Here is a 16666-nt window from a genome sequence, read left to right on the forward strand (position 1 = left end):
GGAGAAGGACAGATCAGTGCCTTTTCAACAATGGCACCACCAACTCCCAGGGCCAAAACCCAAAAAAGCACAGAGAAAAGGCACAGACAAAAGGGGTTGTAACACCCGCCTCATCTCAGAATAGGGTTATTTTAAGCCTGTCTCCCTGGAGCTACCCTAATATTTTCTCTCATGACTCAAATCACGGAGGAAAGGAGTTAGAGCAGAGGAGAAAAGAAAAAAGAAACAAAAAAAGAAGAAAGGGAGCTAAGGCTGACACGGTAACACACCCTTCTAGAAGGGGCAAAGCCCCAGAGGAGATGAAAGGCAAGCTGAGCTGTGCCTTACCTGGAAAAGTGTGTGGGTTGGGTGACCCTCTTTTAAGGCACTTTGAACAGAGGACGTGCACAGTGTAGTACAGGCCCGGCCATTCCTGGAGCAGGACATTCAGTTCTTCCACTAAAGGCGTGATAGCTTGCCAAGCTGTCCAGATATTTGGTAAGGACGCATGACTAGCGATAGACAGAGTGTCTGGCTGCAGAGCTCCCCTGGCAGGCCGGTAACTCACCACCACAGGCACCTTTCCCCGGTAGGCATAAATCTGGTATTTGCCATCTGACCGCTGAACCACGTGGCTGTTGATCTGGACACTGTAGCGTGCAAACAAGCCGGGTGGGAAAATGAATGGAAAGCTATATTCAATCTGCAGCTGCTCGACCAAGAAGGACTGTCCGCTCAGATTGGTGCCGTTGATCCACGCCTCTGCATGGGGCACCTCGTTTTTCACGTAGCAGGGAAACTTGTACCAAGCAGCTGCCCCATTTAAGGGCTTGCATTTGGGTTTGTTGACACAGTAGCATAGCCCCATCTTCTCCAGCAGCTCCAGGATGAGCTGCAGATCCTCCCGGCTCTGGATGTGGGGCTTAAGGAGGAGACGGATAACATGGGCAGGGAGGAGGCCATGCAGCAAGAAGCCCTCCACGTAATGATGGAGCTGAGTGGTCCTCAGTTCGTCAATCTGAGTGTCACTGAGCAGTTTCTGGAGCAGCACAGTGGCATCCCGCTGGCAGAAGACATTGAGGATGTCAATGAGCCGTGGCAGGTTGTGGAACACGTACTCCCGCAAGGTGAGGTGCTCCTCAAAGTAGAGCAGCTTCCCACTCTCGTGCAGGTAGGACAGGGCACTCTGGAGCCGATCCTCTGTCAGACCCGCCTGCAAGCCCAACCGGGCCGAGTCCCACCAGCTAAGCCACAGCTGCTGAGCTTGTGGCTGGAAGTGCAGCTCCTCCAGCACTTGCCAGGATTTGGGCAACACCCGGTGCAGGTTTGGGAAGATATCCCGGTGCTCAGCCACGGAGAGGAGCTTGTCCCGCAGACGACGCACCTGGCAACGGTCCTGGCAGCTGAAAGGCAGCACTGGAGAGAGGATCTGTGGGCGGTGGTTGAGAAGGTACTGAAACTGGGCCTTCTTTCGCCGCAAGTTCTTGTCTGAGACCCCGTAAAAGGCCGCATGCGGGCTGGAGCAGCGCAGGTCAAAGTCCTGCCCCAGAGCCTCATCCACCTGCTGGACTAAGCTCTGGAGTCCCTCAGCATCCCTCTTTTCTTGCTGAGCAATCTGGTGATGGATGTCCAGGCACTTCTCTTCCAACTCCCGCTCCGCACAGAGGTCAGCATGGGTTCCCACCATGCACACCACAGCATGGGGCACCTTGGAACTGAGCCAGTGCAAGAAATAGCCCACAGAGGGGTAGAAGTGCTGAGGGACGTAGGCACTCAAATTCACCACCAGCACATACAAGGCTCCAGGAGAGAGGAAGAAAGATTGGATCACATCATAACTTGGGTCCCCCGCCAGCTCATACACAATGAATGTCAAGCCCCTCTCTGCATCCGCTGTCCAGTCCATCACCTCGATGCCCTTGCTGCCTCCTGACAGTCCTAGTCCTGAGGGTATTTCGGGGGCATTTGGTGGCAGTGATGGTGCAGGGCACGGTGTCTGCCCTTTCACTCGCTGAGAGGGGACGTGAGAAGGGATGTCCTGCTGCTCGGTGGGGAGACGTTCCTGCTGCTCAGCGGGGAGACGTTCCAGCTGCTGCATGACAGGTACCTGCGCTGAGGAAGTGTCTTGAAGCTCAGGGAAGGGGCAACATCCAACTGGCACTTTCCCAACGTCCTGATGCTTGCCAGGAAACCCTCTAGGCTGAGTGTTCCCTGCCTCCAGGCTTCCCATATCCCCTCTCTGCCTATCTTCCTCCATGAGGCATCGTCTCAGCAGGGTCTTCCCTGCATCCTTTAGGCCCATGAGGACCAGCTTGAGGCGGGGTTTGAGGGCAGGCTGGGAGTGGGCCAGCTCTTGTTGGTAGGCTGCAATGTAGGGGATGCCTTTCATGCACACCTCATAGGGGGGCTGGATGAGGGGGTTGTCTTTGATCTTCCACAAGGTGACACGGGAAAGCTGCCCGAAGCCCTCAGGCAGGATGGCGATCTGGTTGCCTTGCAGGACCAGCTCCTCCAGGCTGTGGAGGTGCACAATGGAGTCAGGCAGGTAGCGGATGCGGTTGTTGTCCAGCCAGAGGGTGCGGAGCTGGTGGAGCTGACAAAGGCGAGGGGGCAGCAAGGTTAGCTGGTTGCGGCTCAGGTAGAGCTCCTCCAGACTGTGCAGCGCCAAGATGGCAGAAGGGAACTCCCCCAGCAGATTGGAGGACAGGTTCAGCATCTTGAGCCGCTGCAGCCTGCCGAAGCCAGCAGGCAGGGCCTGCAGCCGGTTGCCGTCCAGCATGAGGCTCTCGAGGGCGCTCAGCTGGCAGAGGCCCTCGGGCAGGGCCACCAGCCCGGTGCCGCTCAGCCAGAGGATCTTGAGGCGGCGGAGGGCAGCGATGCCCTCGGGCAGGGCTCCGAGGTGGCGGTTGCCAGAACAGTCGAGCTCCTCCAGGGCGGCCAGCTCCAGCAGCGGGGCAGGGAAGGAGGGCAGCAGGTTGTGGTCGACGTCGAGGGTGCGGAGGTGCCGCAGGCGGCCCAGGCCCTCGGGCAGGCGGCGCAGGCGGTTGAAGCTGAGGTCGAGCTCCTCGAGGCAGCCGAGCTCGGCGAGTCGCGGGGGCAGCCCCGGGCCCTCAGCGCCCAGCTCGTTGTGGCTGAGGCTGAGCTTGCGCAGGCCCCGCAGCCCCGCCAGCGCCCCGCCGTCCCCCAGGCCCCGCAGCCGGTTGTGGCTGAGGTCGAGCTCGGCCAGGCGGCCCAGGTGGCGCAGGGCGGCGGCGGGCAGGCGGCTCAGCCGGTTGCGCCGTAGGCTGAGCACCCGCAGCCCGCTCAGGGCGGCGCCCACCTCCTCGGGCAGCTCCTCCAGCCCCCGCCCGCTCAGGTTCAGCGCCTCCAGCTCCCCCAGCGCCGCCGCCGGCGGGGGCGTGCGCCGAGTCGCGGCGGCGGCGAGGGGCGGCGGCGGCGGCCCCCCCGGCGGCCCCGCGTCCGGCTCGGGCTCAGGCTCGGGCTCGCCGGGGCCGCCCCGCAGCTTCCGTGCGCGCAGGGCGGCGTCGCGCCACAGCCGCACCGCCTTCGGGGGCTCCGTCTGAGCCATGGCCGGGGGAGCGGGCCCCCGCCCCGCCCGACCCTACCTGCCGCCGCTGCTGCTCGCCATGGGCGCGGCCGCGCTGCGCGCCGCTGCCGCCGCGGCGGGCTCGGGGCTCCCCGCGGCTCCGCGCCGGCACTGCCGCCGCGCCGCTCCGCGCACGCACCGCCGCCGCCGCTGCCACCGCCCCGCCAGGGGCGGGACGCGGTCACGGCCCGGCCCCGGCGGCGCCGCACCGCCCCCGCGCCGGGGACACCCCGCCCCTGCCCGCCGGGCACCGGCTGCTCCTCCCGGCAGAAAGGGTCCCCACCGCTAGCCTGAGTCTCTCAGCCCGCGGCTCCTGCCCCCCCTCGGGAGCCCCGGTAGGGTGGGTGAGCCCGCCTGGCGCTGAAGGCGGTGGGGCAGCAGAGGCGGCGGTGCCGGCGCTTCTCCGGGACCCCGGTGTGTGACAGCAGCCGCCGCCCCGGAGTCTAGCCCTACCCCTGGGCTTGCTGAGAGGTTTGCGAGCCGCCCGGCTCGGCACAGCTCACCACCTAGTGAGCTGTTGTGTTGCTCCGCGTCATTTTTGCACCAGGCGAAAGGGATTTTATCATGCAGCCCAGCAGGAAAACGAGACTAACCTTCCTTCCCATTCAATAACTGTTTCCGTGTTGGGAGAGTGTGAAAGCCTATAAGTCCTCTGTTTAACCGGAGCAACTCTGCCACCTTCCTGCCGTGCTTTGTTTCCTGTGCTGCATACATCTGGCCAGACGCTAAACACTGCCTTCTTCAGGTTCCTCAGCGAAGCTTTGCTCCAGGGGGTCGGAGAAATAGACCTGGAAATTTCCACTGCTGCTACAGGGGGGAAGCAAGAGTCCCTTCACAGCGAGACAGGCTGACGGAGGCTGTGGACACTGAGCTTTCCTGAGTTGTGTGACTTTACCTTTACGATTGCCAGCGAAGCACCGTGGCCAAAGGTCCAGAGATTTTAAAGCGTCACTGTCTTTGTACAGCACTGAATACTCCAGCTTGCTTTGGAAGCTTGAGAACATTTGTTTCCCCTGACCTTGTCACCTTATAACATTAAAGTGTGCTATAAGCTATTACTTCAGACCCACAAAGAGGAAAAAAAAGCCTTTTAAATGAAAAGTAGTCCACAGGGCAAACAGCTTCACAGCCTTTATTCTCTTCATTATTGTGGAGAGCTCTCACAAGAATGATACCTTCCCTTTTGGATGGCCCTGTGCATCTAACTGTATTCCCACCTGAGATGAAGGAGAGAGCTGAACCGACCTGGTGCTGAGCCATAGTCACTGCATTAAATTATTAAATTTACAAATTACTAAGACTACAAGATTGCAAAGGCACAAATTCAGTTCCTGTCTTTCCCATCAGTGACAGACAAGCAGGGATAAAATAGCCTTTTCAGGCCCTCTGAGTCCTAACAAACATTCACCAGGTTTCTGTTAAATGCCTTCCTGGGCACAACATCACCTGCGCAGTGAAAAACTTGCAGTGCTGACTGGTAAAACCAGACAAAGGATACAAATGACAGGGAGGAAAGCCCACAGGCCTGAGAGAAAATCTGGCTGCATGAAGGTAAAACTCATCTCAGCAGGAATCAGGAGCTGCCCAAAGTCAAAGGCAGCAGAGGCAGTCCCGGGATCTTGGCTCATTTTTTGGCTCCAGGGCCACTTGGGCTCAAGGGGAACAGGTATGCAGGGATGTTCATGGTCCATGAGGCTCTGCTGAGAGGGCCTAAACCTGGGGATAAAATTCTGCTCATCCTTCCTTCGTGATTGGTGTCAGATCCTGGCCCTGGGAAACAGAGATACTTCATGGCCTCTTGCTAAACTGTGCCCATGTAGAACTAGTTTCCAGGCTTGCACTCAGTTATTTTCAGAGCATCCCTGCAGTGGGTCAGTACATCTTTTATTTGGGCTAACCCAGTTTTTGTGTCTTTGCTTTTCTGAAGATCGCATGGAAAGTAACCCTTCTCTGTGTGCCAAAAGGAGCACGCTCCTTCCCTGTTTCAAAAGTAGCACATTCATTCCTCACTGAGAAAAAGTCATTCTCTTCTCCCACCCTCTTGCCCAATTGCTCTTGTGATACCAGGTTGATGGTTTCATTTCCACCTCTCTACATGCAAACCCACCCAACCTGCTGCTACCAAAATCACATTTTTAAATCAAGATGGTGTTTCTAGAAATAAGAGGTCTCTGCAGGGAAAATTGACCCTGGCTTCAAATTTGCAGCCAATTTCCTTCTTTCTGGTGCCTTGTGCAGGTAAAGACAGAGAAAGCAGCATCATTATTGGGGGCCACCCACCCGCTGGTGCCCAGGGGCACTGCAGATCCTCTCTAAGGCCAAGGCCGGCTCCCAGTTGCTCTGTGATCTGCAGCAAGTGTGACCCAAAAGGCATTATCCTCTTGTTTCCCGTGGGAAAACCGGACAAGCCCCTCCACCAGGGATGCTTCAAGCAGCTGTTTGGCTCAGCCAGCTGAAAAACACTAGGGAGAGAAGCACTTATCTCCATTTGCCCGCTATTAGAGGTCATGGCCTGTACTAGACATGTCTTTCTGGCAGCATGCAAGGACAGACAGGGAAAATTTTTTCCTAAGCAGGGGAAGTTTTGACTGTCAACCCTCCTATCACAAAATATGCAAAGCAGCAGGAACTGAATGCCTCCCCAGCATAATGAAGAGGAGGAAAAAAGTCATGCAGCACTAATCAAATTTTGATAAGCTCTTCTAGGTGGTGAATGAAGCTATGCCAGAAAACTATGATGAACAGCATGCTGGCCCACAGATTTCCCCAGTGCTGCTTGAAGGTTGTCCAAAGAGGAAAGCTCTAGTACTTTCCTATGAACCTTACATTTTATCCCACTGTACCCACTCGGGTGTGCAAATCTGTGATGGTGTCAGCTAGAGACAGTGTCCCTTGGCTTCTTCAACACATTCATCACAGTTAAAGCTGCCAGTTGTGAGTGACATAGTTTCTGGGGAAAAGAAAGATTTTATTTCTCAGAAAAGAGAACTGGCTTTTGGTATAGACTTAGATGACCCCTTGTCTTCCCATCTTCTTAGGCAAAGGAGACATATTTTTCCAAACAAGACTTCCTCGTTTTCTCTCAGTTTATTAGAATTCCATTAAACATGAGCACCAGCATGCTGGATGCTGGGTTTGGAGCCATTTCATGTTTTTGGGAGGTTAAAAATATTCAGAAACCACCCCAAGCCCCTGTTCTAGCTCTCATCAGCTAGGGCTGAGAGGCAGGTGGCTGTAAAATTGCCAAGAAAGCTATAAAGCATTTTATATTAAAAAAAAAAAAAAAGAAAAAAGAAACAAACCCCATTTCAGTGGATTCCATTAGACACCAGAATTGCATTTGAAGTTATTAATTTTAAATAGTGGTCCTGGAAAGTCCTATTGATGGGATTTAATTATTCAGATGAAATCTGAAGTGCCTCCACTTTACTGAGCCCTGCAGCTGCATCATTAATAAGACTTCTATCTAAAGCAACTTCCTCCTGGGTCAGGTAAAAGACACTGAGTTATCTACAGTATTTTAGAACCTGACCCTGGGCTTTGCATGACAAGAGGTGCAAATGTAATCAGCTGCATGTGACAGGACATGAACCTAAATCAGCTCAACAGAAACAAGCCCCTGTGGCAGGTGTGTGCAGAGAGCACTGTGGGACAGTGCAAAAGTCATGGGCTCTGGCACCAGTGCCGAGCGAGGCTGGCATCTCCTTGGGAAAATGCTTGCCCTCTATGCCACCAGACACACAGGCCAGATGATAAAAACCTCTGGTTCCTGCTTCAGTAGCAGCTGAAGAAGTCATGTTTCCAAGGGCTCGGTGGCTGGCCAGGGAACAAGCAATGGGCTCATGAAATGCTTTTGAAGATCCTCTTCACGTTCCTCTGAACCCTAAGTAGAAACCCTGAGCAAATTTTGCCCAGAACTGCGTTATCTGCACTGTTTTGCCCACCATTTCTTCAGGAATGCTATGAATCTACCCCAAACCATACCAAGCCAATACAAATGGTGATGGCAGCACTTGAAGAGATCCTGGACATGCTTTGGGCAGGAGAAAGAGAAGGGCTGGGGTGAACAGCACTGCTGCTTGCCTCATCTCTCTGGAAGGGGAGCAGCATTGCTGTACATGTGAGGCAGGAAGATGGAGGCTTGAGGAAATTTGGGATTGCAGTAGGATAGAGACCTCCACCCAAAGGTGCGAGTCTGAAGAGGAGGTGCCTCCCCAGAGCCACTTGGCATCACACCCTATAAAATCCAGAGCCAGGCCCCACTTTCTCATAGATGGGTCTCATACTGTGAGTCCTAAATGCTTTGCTTGTACCTTCCTAGGCACAGCTTTCATAGACTCACAGGAAGGTTTGGTTTGGAAGGGGCCTTTAAAGATCATCCAGTCCAACCCGCCTGCCATGGGTAGGGACATCTTCAACTAGATCAGGTTGCTCAGAGACTCTATGGCTTTCTGCTCACAGCTTTCAGGAAAGGCTGACCCAATCCTATAACCAGCAATGAATTTTTAAGTCCAACATGAATCCCAAATCTTAAAAAGTATTACTTGTATATATTAAAATAATTATGTATCAATACATTTCATAAAAGTGTTGCTGCCTGTAGCCTTGGTTTATGGGAAATACAGAGGGGGTAAAGGAATGTGATTTGTTTGCCACTGATGCCACAAAAGCAACTGGATGGTGAAATGTAACCTGTGGAAAGCCAGCAGTGAGCTGAACAAGTGCATACTTATGCTCTGGCTGTTTAAGTATCTTGCAAAGCTTGGTTCTGACAAAAAGGATGTTGCAATTAACTTGCGAAGTCCGCTTGGAGTTTTGAAGTGAAAGGTGACTGTGAAGCAGCAGCTGTCCAGATTCAGGCATCAGGGAAATCTTGCTGAGCTGTCTCAGTGCTTGGTCAAGGCCCATGCCTTCAAAGTCATGGCACAAACAAGAACTGAGCTGGGCACATTTAAGTGGATCTTCATTTACTGCTCCACGAGTCATGGGGATTGATTTCATGCCTACCTTCTCATCACTGGTAGAAAGGTGCTTAGTAGCCCTAGCCCAGATCCTAATTTCTTCTGAATTCCTGTTTTCTGATTTTCTGTGCTCCCAGTGTTAGATTTGGACAGCACTTCTTCAGCATGTCACGTAGTGCTACGCAAATACTTCCTAAAGCCTTTTTGCTACCAAACAACTAAAGCAGATCTGCTTGCTAGGATGAGGCTGTCTGGCCTGAGCCATATTCAATCCCATTCACAGGAATTCCTCATCACTCTTCCCATTCTCTGACCTGTGGCTGCTGCCCCACTAGGTGCACAGAGAATTTTCCAGAAATTGTTGCTGTTGATATTATTCTTGTCAATGGAATCTCCCTTTTGCTCACAGATTAAAGCTGAGGTAAGCAAACTGGAGATATCTAGGTGACAGTTATTGGGGCTTTCTGACTTAAACCATAATTGATGTTTATATCCTCCCTAGATACCAGTAAGCCAGGATTACTTTGGTCTCAGCTTCCTGCTGCTTTCCAAATCCAAAACAAAATCCTTATTTAAATGCTGCTGGTTATGCCCATACAGTTCGGATCTGTTCATTCCATGGAGGGCCTTAAGGGGCTGTTTCAGTCTCCAACATCCCTGGATTTCTCTTTCTTACTGTCAGCACTGACAGTCACCTTCTGTCTGGCTACCCTTGGCTTCCTGTTCCACCACTCTGCACTTTGTTTTTTCTGAGCAGATGGAGCATTCCCCACTTGGCTCTCTCTACCATTTGCTCTAGGTGGCTTTTCAGTGACTGCCTTGCTTTCCTCCCTGAAATGAGTGAAGAAGTGGCCTTTCAGCTTAGCTAATAAACTTTTAAAGAACTGCCAAACTGCATTTAGGTTTCTCCATCAGCTTGCTCTCCCGTTGGTTTCATTCCATCACTTCCTGGTTTTGGGAAAGGAGCTGTACCGGAACGAAGCAGCATTCAAGGCCAGGTTGGATAAAGCCTCGAGCGACCTGGTCTAATGGGACACGTCCCTGCCCATGGCAGGGGGGGTTGGGACTGGATGATCTTTAAGGTTTATCCCAACCCCTTAACATTCTATGATTCTATGAAGCTGCCGACTGGATCGCCTGCCGGGGAGTGCAGGTGGTGAGCGCTGGGACAAGCGCCGGCTCCCCGTGGGAGCGGGGTAGCCCACCCACCTCCGGCACGACCCGTAAAGGAACGTGTTTTGTTTGTCACTGATGCCACAAAAGCAACTGGATGGTGAAACACAAACTGTGGAAAGCCAGCGGTGAGCTGAACGGGTTCGTACCGGTGCCTCTTAAATATCTCGCAAAGCTTGGCTCTGACACAAGGGGGCGTTGCTATCAGCTTGCAAAGCCCTTTCGGAGCTGTGAAATGAAATGATAAGGCGGCTGTGAAGGAGCAGCTGCCCACACGCAGGTGTCGCAGCCGGAGAAGAGCTGCCTCATATCCACAGGGTGTTCTCCGCAGGGACCGCCGACACTCTCCCTGCCCGCCCGGGCCGCCCCTGAGGCGCCCCCGCCCCGCCCCGCCCGGCCCGGAGCGCCGCGGCCAGCCGGGACAGCACGGCCGGCAGGGTACGGCAGTGCCCGGCAGGGACCAGCAGTGCTCATCAGGGTACAGCAGTGCCCGGTGGGGACAGCAGTGCCCGTCAGGGGCCAGCAGTGCCCGTCAGGGTACAGCAGTGCCCGTCAGGGTACAGCAGTGCCCGGCAGGGGCCAGCATTGCCCGGCAGGGGCCAGCAGTGCCCGGCAGGGGCCAGCAGTGCCCGGCAGGGGCCAGCATTGCCCGGCAGGGTACAGCATTGCCCGGCAGGGGCCAGCATTGCCCGGCAGGGTACAGCATTGCCCGTCAGGGGCCAGCAGTGCCCGGCAGGGTACAGCAGTGCCCGGCAGGGCCAGCAGTGCCCGTCAGGGGCCAGCAGTGGCCGGCAGGGGCCAGCATTGCCCGGCAGGGTACAGCATTGCCCGGCAGGGTACAGCATTGCCCGGCAGGGGCCAGCAGTGGCCGGCAGGGGCCAGCAGTGCCCGGCAGGACCGGCAGGGCCAGGCCCGCGCGGGGCGGTGCCGTTGCCGCCGCGCCCCCGCCCCGCGGGCCCCGCGCGGGCGTCACGTCCGCGCGCAGCGCTCGCGGTTGGCGGCAGGGCGGAAGCGCGGGCGGGGCGGTGCCGTTGCCGCAGTGACGGGGCGGGAGGGGCGGAGCGGCGCGAAGATGGCGGCGGTGCCGCCGCGTCGCTCCCAGCACCACCATCACCACCACCACCCGCCGCCGCCGCCCGGGCCAGCCTCGCCGCCGCCCGCCGCCGCCTCGCCGCCGCGCAGCCCCAGCCTGGCGCCGGCCGCGCAGCGCCACAGCCTGGCCGGCCCCGAGGGCGAGGCGCCCCCCGACGCGGACCGGCCTCCGGCCGCGGAGTGCTCGGAGGGCGCGGGCGCCGCCGTGCCCGGCCCGCCGCCGGGCTCGGGCAGTAGTTCCAGCGGCTCCTCCTCGTCCTCCTCCTCGTCCGCGTCGTCGTCGGCGGCGTCGAGCCCGGCGGCGGAGAGCCCCGAGGCGGCGGGCCCGGGCGCGGCGAGCGGCGCGTTCCGCGAGCTGCTGGAGGCCTGCAGGAATGGGGACGTGACGCGCGTGAAGCGCCTGGTGGACACGGGCAACGTGAACGCCAAGGACATGGCCGGGCGCAAGTCCACGCCGCTCCACTTCGCCGCCGGTGGGTACCGGGGCCTCCCGCGCCCGGCCGGGGCCGTGACAGCGGGCGGGACGGGGAGGGTCAGGCGCGACCTGGTTCCCCAGGACTGTCGGGAGAGCGCAAGCCTGAGCTGGGAGAAGAGTGTGAGCATACACACTCACTGCCCTGGCGGTGTTTCACTCCGGGCTGCGGGGGGATGGCTGTTAAATCCCCTTCCTTTGGGTGAGACGAGTGGGAGAGGAGATCCTGGAGGCGTAAAGAGACCGTATGCTTTAAAAGTGTGGACGATGTTCTCCGTGCTTGACACATGGGCTGCTGCAAACTTGTGCTCGTGGGCTTAGGAAGTGAGAAACAAATCCAGGACAGAGTTGGTTCGAAGTAAGGGTTTCATGTATGTTGTAGCAGCTCAGGGACCCCTGCGATGCACATGGATTTGGTAGGAAGTTTTGATGCCTTGTCCTTCGTAATTTGTTTTCCTTTCATTTGGACATAGCTGCTGATTGATCTCTGCATCTCTAGTGGCCTGAGTGGGCTGGGGAAAGAGGTGAAGTGGAACAACTGAACTTGATAAAAGTTACAGATGTGTCCAGAAAAGAATATGCCTCTTTGTGCAGAAAAGTCATTGTGATCAGAACTAATGTCATAAAAGCAATTTAACAGTGATGTCCAACAATGTAGGTTACCTGGAAGTAGATATTACCGTTTGTCGAGTAAAGCTGTTACAGGTTAGTATAGTTCATAAAAAAACACATTTTTTACAAGGTGTGTGATCTTCATTGAGGGGACAAGGCATACAAAGTTCATGATAAAAGTAAACTAAGGAAGGTGTTTTAAATCATCAACCTGAAGTCAGGACTTGTACAACTGCTAGGTCTGTGGTCGGGCTGAGGGCTTTCTGATGTGTGCCACAGGACTGGACCTTATATACTGGGGCACACAGATATTGTTTGAGCTTGAAGTGGTGCACTAGTACACATAAATTAAGGTAATAAGACTGTATTGAGTGGTCAGTACTTAAATGCTGGCATAGGGGTCTAAAACACTGTGTTGAAATCAATAACATAATGGAACATTTTATGTCATGGTGTTGCCTGGAATCTAAATAGTGCTGTACAATTTATCAGTCAGGTAATATTCTCTGCAATTGTATGGGTTTGTTTTTGTTTGTTTTCAAAGTACAAGTGGCATTTGACAATGCCCCAAGGGAACTTTTGGTCCTGAGCTGTTTCCTTTTCTTTCTTCTCTGGTCCCTGAGCTCTACCAGTGAAGCATGGCCTCATGCAAGTGGAGTTTAAAATATAGTGAACTTCTGGGGCACAGAGATGGACGTAATTTGAGTGAACCCTGGAACAATAATGCTGCTACCAACTGCATGTGTGCACCTGAAGTTCTTAATGATTTGGAAGGCTTGACTCTGTTCTGCTTGTTTTGGATTTAGACTTCAAGTTAGACCTTGCTGCTTCCCTTAAGACTCCAAGATCTCAGGTTGTAACTTCAGTGCTAGCACAGACTGTAGTGCTGAAGCTGCAGTAGTAACTTCTGCTTTGATTAGGGAAGAAATGGACCATACTTAAGGGGGTAAGGCCTTCAAAGTTGGTAGTCTCAATAAGATGTTACTGTAATAGCAGTGGGAGGTGATTCCTTGTAGCATAAGGAAAACAGCAGGTGAAGTTCCTGTACCTAACAAATTCCTGTATCTGTTTTTCTAGATTTAGAAACTTAGATACCTATTTTATCTCAAATCACAGTATGTCTGGTCCAAGTGGATTTGGCATGTAATAGTATTAGGTAGATTTCTTATTACAGAGATCTTGAGGTCCTGTATTTTGGAAAGGCCTATAAGCAAGCATGTTATTTGAATGCAACTGATTTTAGGCACTGTGTATCTACCAAAAATGCTGTGTGTTTATTTCATCTCCTTTGTGGGCAAAAGGGGAAATAAAACTTGTTTGCTTTTGAGCATAGGAGTCTACTGTGTATGAAGATGTGTTTTGGCTAATAGCTCATGTTTATGAGCCATACCTAGCTGTGAATTGTATGGCCTTCACTAGGGGAATGGGAGGTTGAGAGTGCAATACGTCATATTTTAAACTGCTTTTTTCAAACCTCTTAAAGGTAAACTCTTAATAGAGTTTTACTTCTGATTTTGAGATTTGTGAAAGAGGAATTCTTCTAATTTCTTCTTCATTTTCCAATTTTAGGGAGAGATGGATTTTATTTTTTTCTTCCTCCCCCTTCCCCCCAGGTACTTCTCCCCACCCAGCTCAGTCTGTTTTTTTCAGATGTTGTTTTTGGCAGCAGTGCCAGGCAGTTAAGTTACTTTTACTATAATAGGGAAGGACAACTTCCCCAGTTCTAGTTTCTTGTAAAAAGTACTAAGTTCAGGCTTCCATTGAGCTTTATGAGGTTTCTAATTTCAAAATCACTTTTATGTCCTTTCTCATGGCAGAAGGACTGTAAAAGGGGTGACTTTTGAGAGCGTTCGGAATCCTTGGCATGTACATAAACTGGGTTAAGGTGAGAATTGAAATATCTGTAATCAATTATTTTAAAAGCTGGGCTTAAACCTAAAGCTGTTCCTAGAAGCTGGAGTCATCTGTGCATTATTCACTTCCAGATAAAATGTGCATGGCCACATGATGTTGAAGCAACAGCGTTAACCACATTTTCTTTATCTGGGATATCTGAATTGTCAATTGATCTGAGTAAAGGGGAGTCAACTTTTCAACTCTATTTTGAAATGTCAGGTAGTGTGCTGACTAAAGCTGACCTGCTTTGCTTAGCTATTAATAAGGCAGAAATTATTATTGAGGCCATATCGGGGTGTTATAGACTTCTCTTGCAAGCAGAAAGAGGTTGAACAAAGGATTGTTTTCCTTTCGTCCTCCAGCTGGACTGTTATTCTAGCAGAGCATCTCTTGAAGTTCTGGTTGACTTTCAGGATGTGTGGTGTTCGGCTTTTCCTTTGCAAGTGATTTGAGGGTTTCTTTTATAGAAGTATGTGTGCTTGGAAAGTGGAAAACTAAGTACTATGTCAACTGCTGTGTAGATTGCAGGATATTTGAGTCTCTGGTACCAGTGCAAGCTTTGACTATTGTCCAGCAGCACCCACGAAGCAGATTCTACAGACTTGAAAGTGATTGAGTGAATTAAAACACACACAAAAAAGAAAGAAATTAAGTGGAGGTATGAATGTATGTATATCTTTTGTATTCAGTTTATTTCAATGAAAACTAGCTTGCTTATAACTAAAAAAAATTAAAAAGCAACTATGCTAGGCATGAACAAAGGTATGTTTGTCTCAGTGTTTTATCCATGCTGGTGACCAAAAGCAGATGTCTGGGGAAGAGTTATACACTTGCCCTCTTCATATGATACTTCTCTGAGTACTCTTCCTGCAGTTCGTAGCTCAGCAACCATTTGAGCAAAACCCAGTTTTGACATGTTATTAGAAGCTCATCCTGTGGTAAGGAGTTAATTAAATAATTGGAGTTGTATTAAAAGTAGCTTGCTTCCTCTTGTACTTTCCACCCTCTTCACTGGAATATCCTATATTCTGCTTGAGGATTCTCTTCTTCAAACTGGATTGAATGAGGCAAACTATTTCATTCCCTTGCTTTTCCACTGCACTCTTGATCTAAAGATGTTACCTATTTCCCTTGAGAAAGATCTTAACTGTCATTGTTTATTTTACCAGATTATGAAGATGTTTATTATATACCCCTCACTAGTTGAAAAAAATTTGTCATGGCAATCCTGCGTAAGGTGATGTTGTTGCCGCATAGTTGACAAAATACCTCCTTTGTGTGGATAATCAAATGATTTGGTTGCTCTGCGTGTATGTGAGAGGTAGCTTGTTTTCCCCTCTAAGGAATGCTATTGACTTTCTTTGAATGGTGGGATGATTTCAGTCTGTGCGATAATGTGTCACATCTTAGGTGTACTTTGTGTGGGATACTTTGCTCTCAACCTAGATCCTGATTGTGTGGATCATTATATGGTCTGTGAGTTGGGGTGCCTGTATTGCTCCACTGTGTTTGAAGCAGGTTGGCAGTGATGCTTTCGTGGCTCTGTGTATCATCTCCATGCATAGCACTCCCATACAAAGGCTGACTTTCTGTGACTTTTCTACCTTTAATATGCCTGGATGGGGAGAACTCCTGTGAGTGTTTGTCTGAAATCCCAGCTTTTTCCTGGAGCCAGCTTGGTAACAGACTTGCTTCTTCCCTTCTGAAAATGGGTTTAGCCCTACAAAAGGATATATATATATATATATATATATATATTTACTGCTGACACCTTGATTCATATGTTTTTAGGCCTAGTCCTTGCTGGTAGGTCATTAGTAATAGCGCCTCTTTCAGAAATGACTAGGTGGATGGACGTGGTAGAAATGAGCTGAGCCCAAGCCAATTTCTTCATATAGCCACAGTTATAAGCTTGTCCAGTTCCACACTCATTTAACGAGAAGCTTAACTTCTTTTTGATTGTAAGTTAGCCCCCTCGAGTTCTTGTGCAACGCATTATTTTAGCTTTACAGTTACTCTTGTTCTAGTGTTTGACCCAAGGATATAGAGAGTACTAATATAGAGAGTAACTGCCGGACTATGGCTTAGTACCCACTTTTGTACTAAGGAGGAGGTGAAGGTTTCCAGGAGTGGCTTTTGGAAGATATGGAGCTGGGATCACAGACTGGAGTGCTCTTGGTACTATCAGGCTCAGGCTTGGAGGAACTTGATTTAAGGTGACTTGTTAGAACATCAGTGATGTACAGAAAACCTTGTTTTCTTTTTGCTTGTATCTGTAGTAATGGTAAAAAGCTGTTTGGGGAAAGCAGTCTTCTGTAAGCATGCTTTTGATGTCACTAGTAATAACTGTTGGAAGTCAAAACTTTTTGTGAAGGCTAGCTTATATAACCATTCTTTTGAAAATTTCTAGAGTATACAGCTTTAATCCTGAAGGCATCACTTGGGTTGGGAAATAGTCAGTGGTGAGAGTTTAAGAGAACTGATCAAGTTGATTTGTCAACTAGCAAGCTGTTAATCATAAAAATGCAAGGTGCTTCCACATATGTGAGTGAGATAAGCAACTGAGGAGGCAGAACTGATATAACAAGCTACAGAGTGTTCCTTGAGGGAGAGCCAGGAAATGGCAAGAAGTACTTGTTAACTTATTACACAGTTTCAATCTATGCAGAGACACCTGAATCGACCACTCCACCTGTGGTGCAATGTACAACAAATTAGCTAAAACTGCTCTGGAAAGCCTTGCTTGAGATATCATTCTTAAACTACTCTGACTCAACTTGTCGCGGTTATCTGATACATCCTCGTCACAGGAGAGCTCCGACCTTACTCACATGGTTAATTGTAAAGCTGTCACTGGTTAATTCTGCCTTAAAATTATGCAACTTAGAACAGGGT

The 16666-nt window shown here is 51.3% G+C and overlaps 2 protein-coding genes across 4 annotated transcripts in view; one reads left to right on the plus strand and one right to left on the minus strand.

The window, feature by feature from the left end:
* MFHAS1 (multifunctional ROCO family signaling regulator 1) overlaps positions 1–3690 on the minus strand; it is a 35394-nt gene extending 31704 nt beyond the window's left edge. For both annotated transcript variants that reach the window (XM_051790575.1, XM_051790576.1), the window contains exon 1: positions 328–3690. In XM_051790575.1, coding sequence (XP_051646535.1) covers positions 328–3547 — 3220 coding nt within the window. In that variant the 5' untranslated portion in view covers positions 3548–3690. The remainder of the gene's footprint in view (positions 1–327) is intronic.
* Positions 3691–10634: 6944 nt separating this feature from the next.
* The window catches only part of TNKS (tankyrase), a 137940-nt gene continuing 131908 nt past the window's right edge, over positions 10635–16666 (plus strand). The window contains exon 1 of one of the 2 annotated variants that reach the window (XM_051790678.1): positions 10635–11264. In XM_051790678.1, coding sequence (XP_051646638.1) covers positions 10772–11264 — 493 coding nt within the window. In that variant the 5' untranslated portion in view covers positions 10635–10771. The remainder of the gene's footprint in view (positions 11265–16666) is intronic. The other variant, XM_051790677.1, reaches the window with a different exon arrangement.

Source organism: Manacus candei, unplaced genomic scaffold, assembly GCF_025592945.1.
Source record: "Manacus candei isolate 608988 ecotype Guabito, Panama unplaced genomic scaffold, ASM2559294v1 h1tg000028l, whole genome shotgun sequence".
In the NCBI taxonomy this organism is placed as follows: domain Eukaryota; kingdom Metazoa; phylum Chordata; class Aves; order Passeriformes; family Pipridae; genus Manacus; species Manacus candei.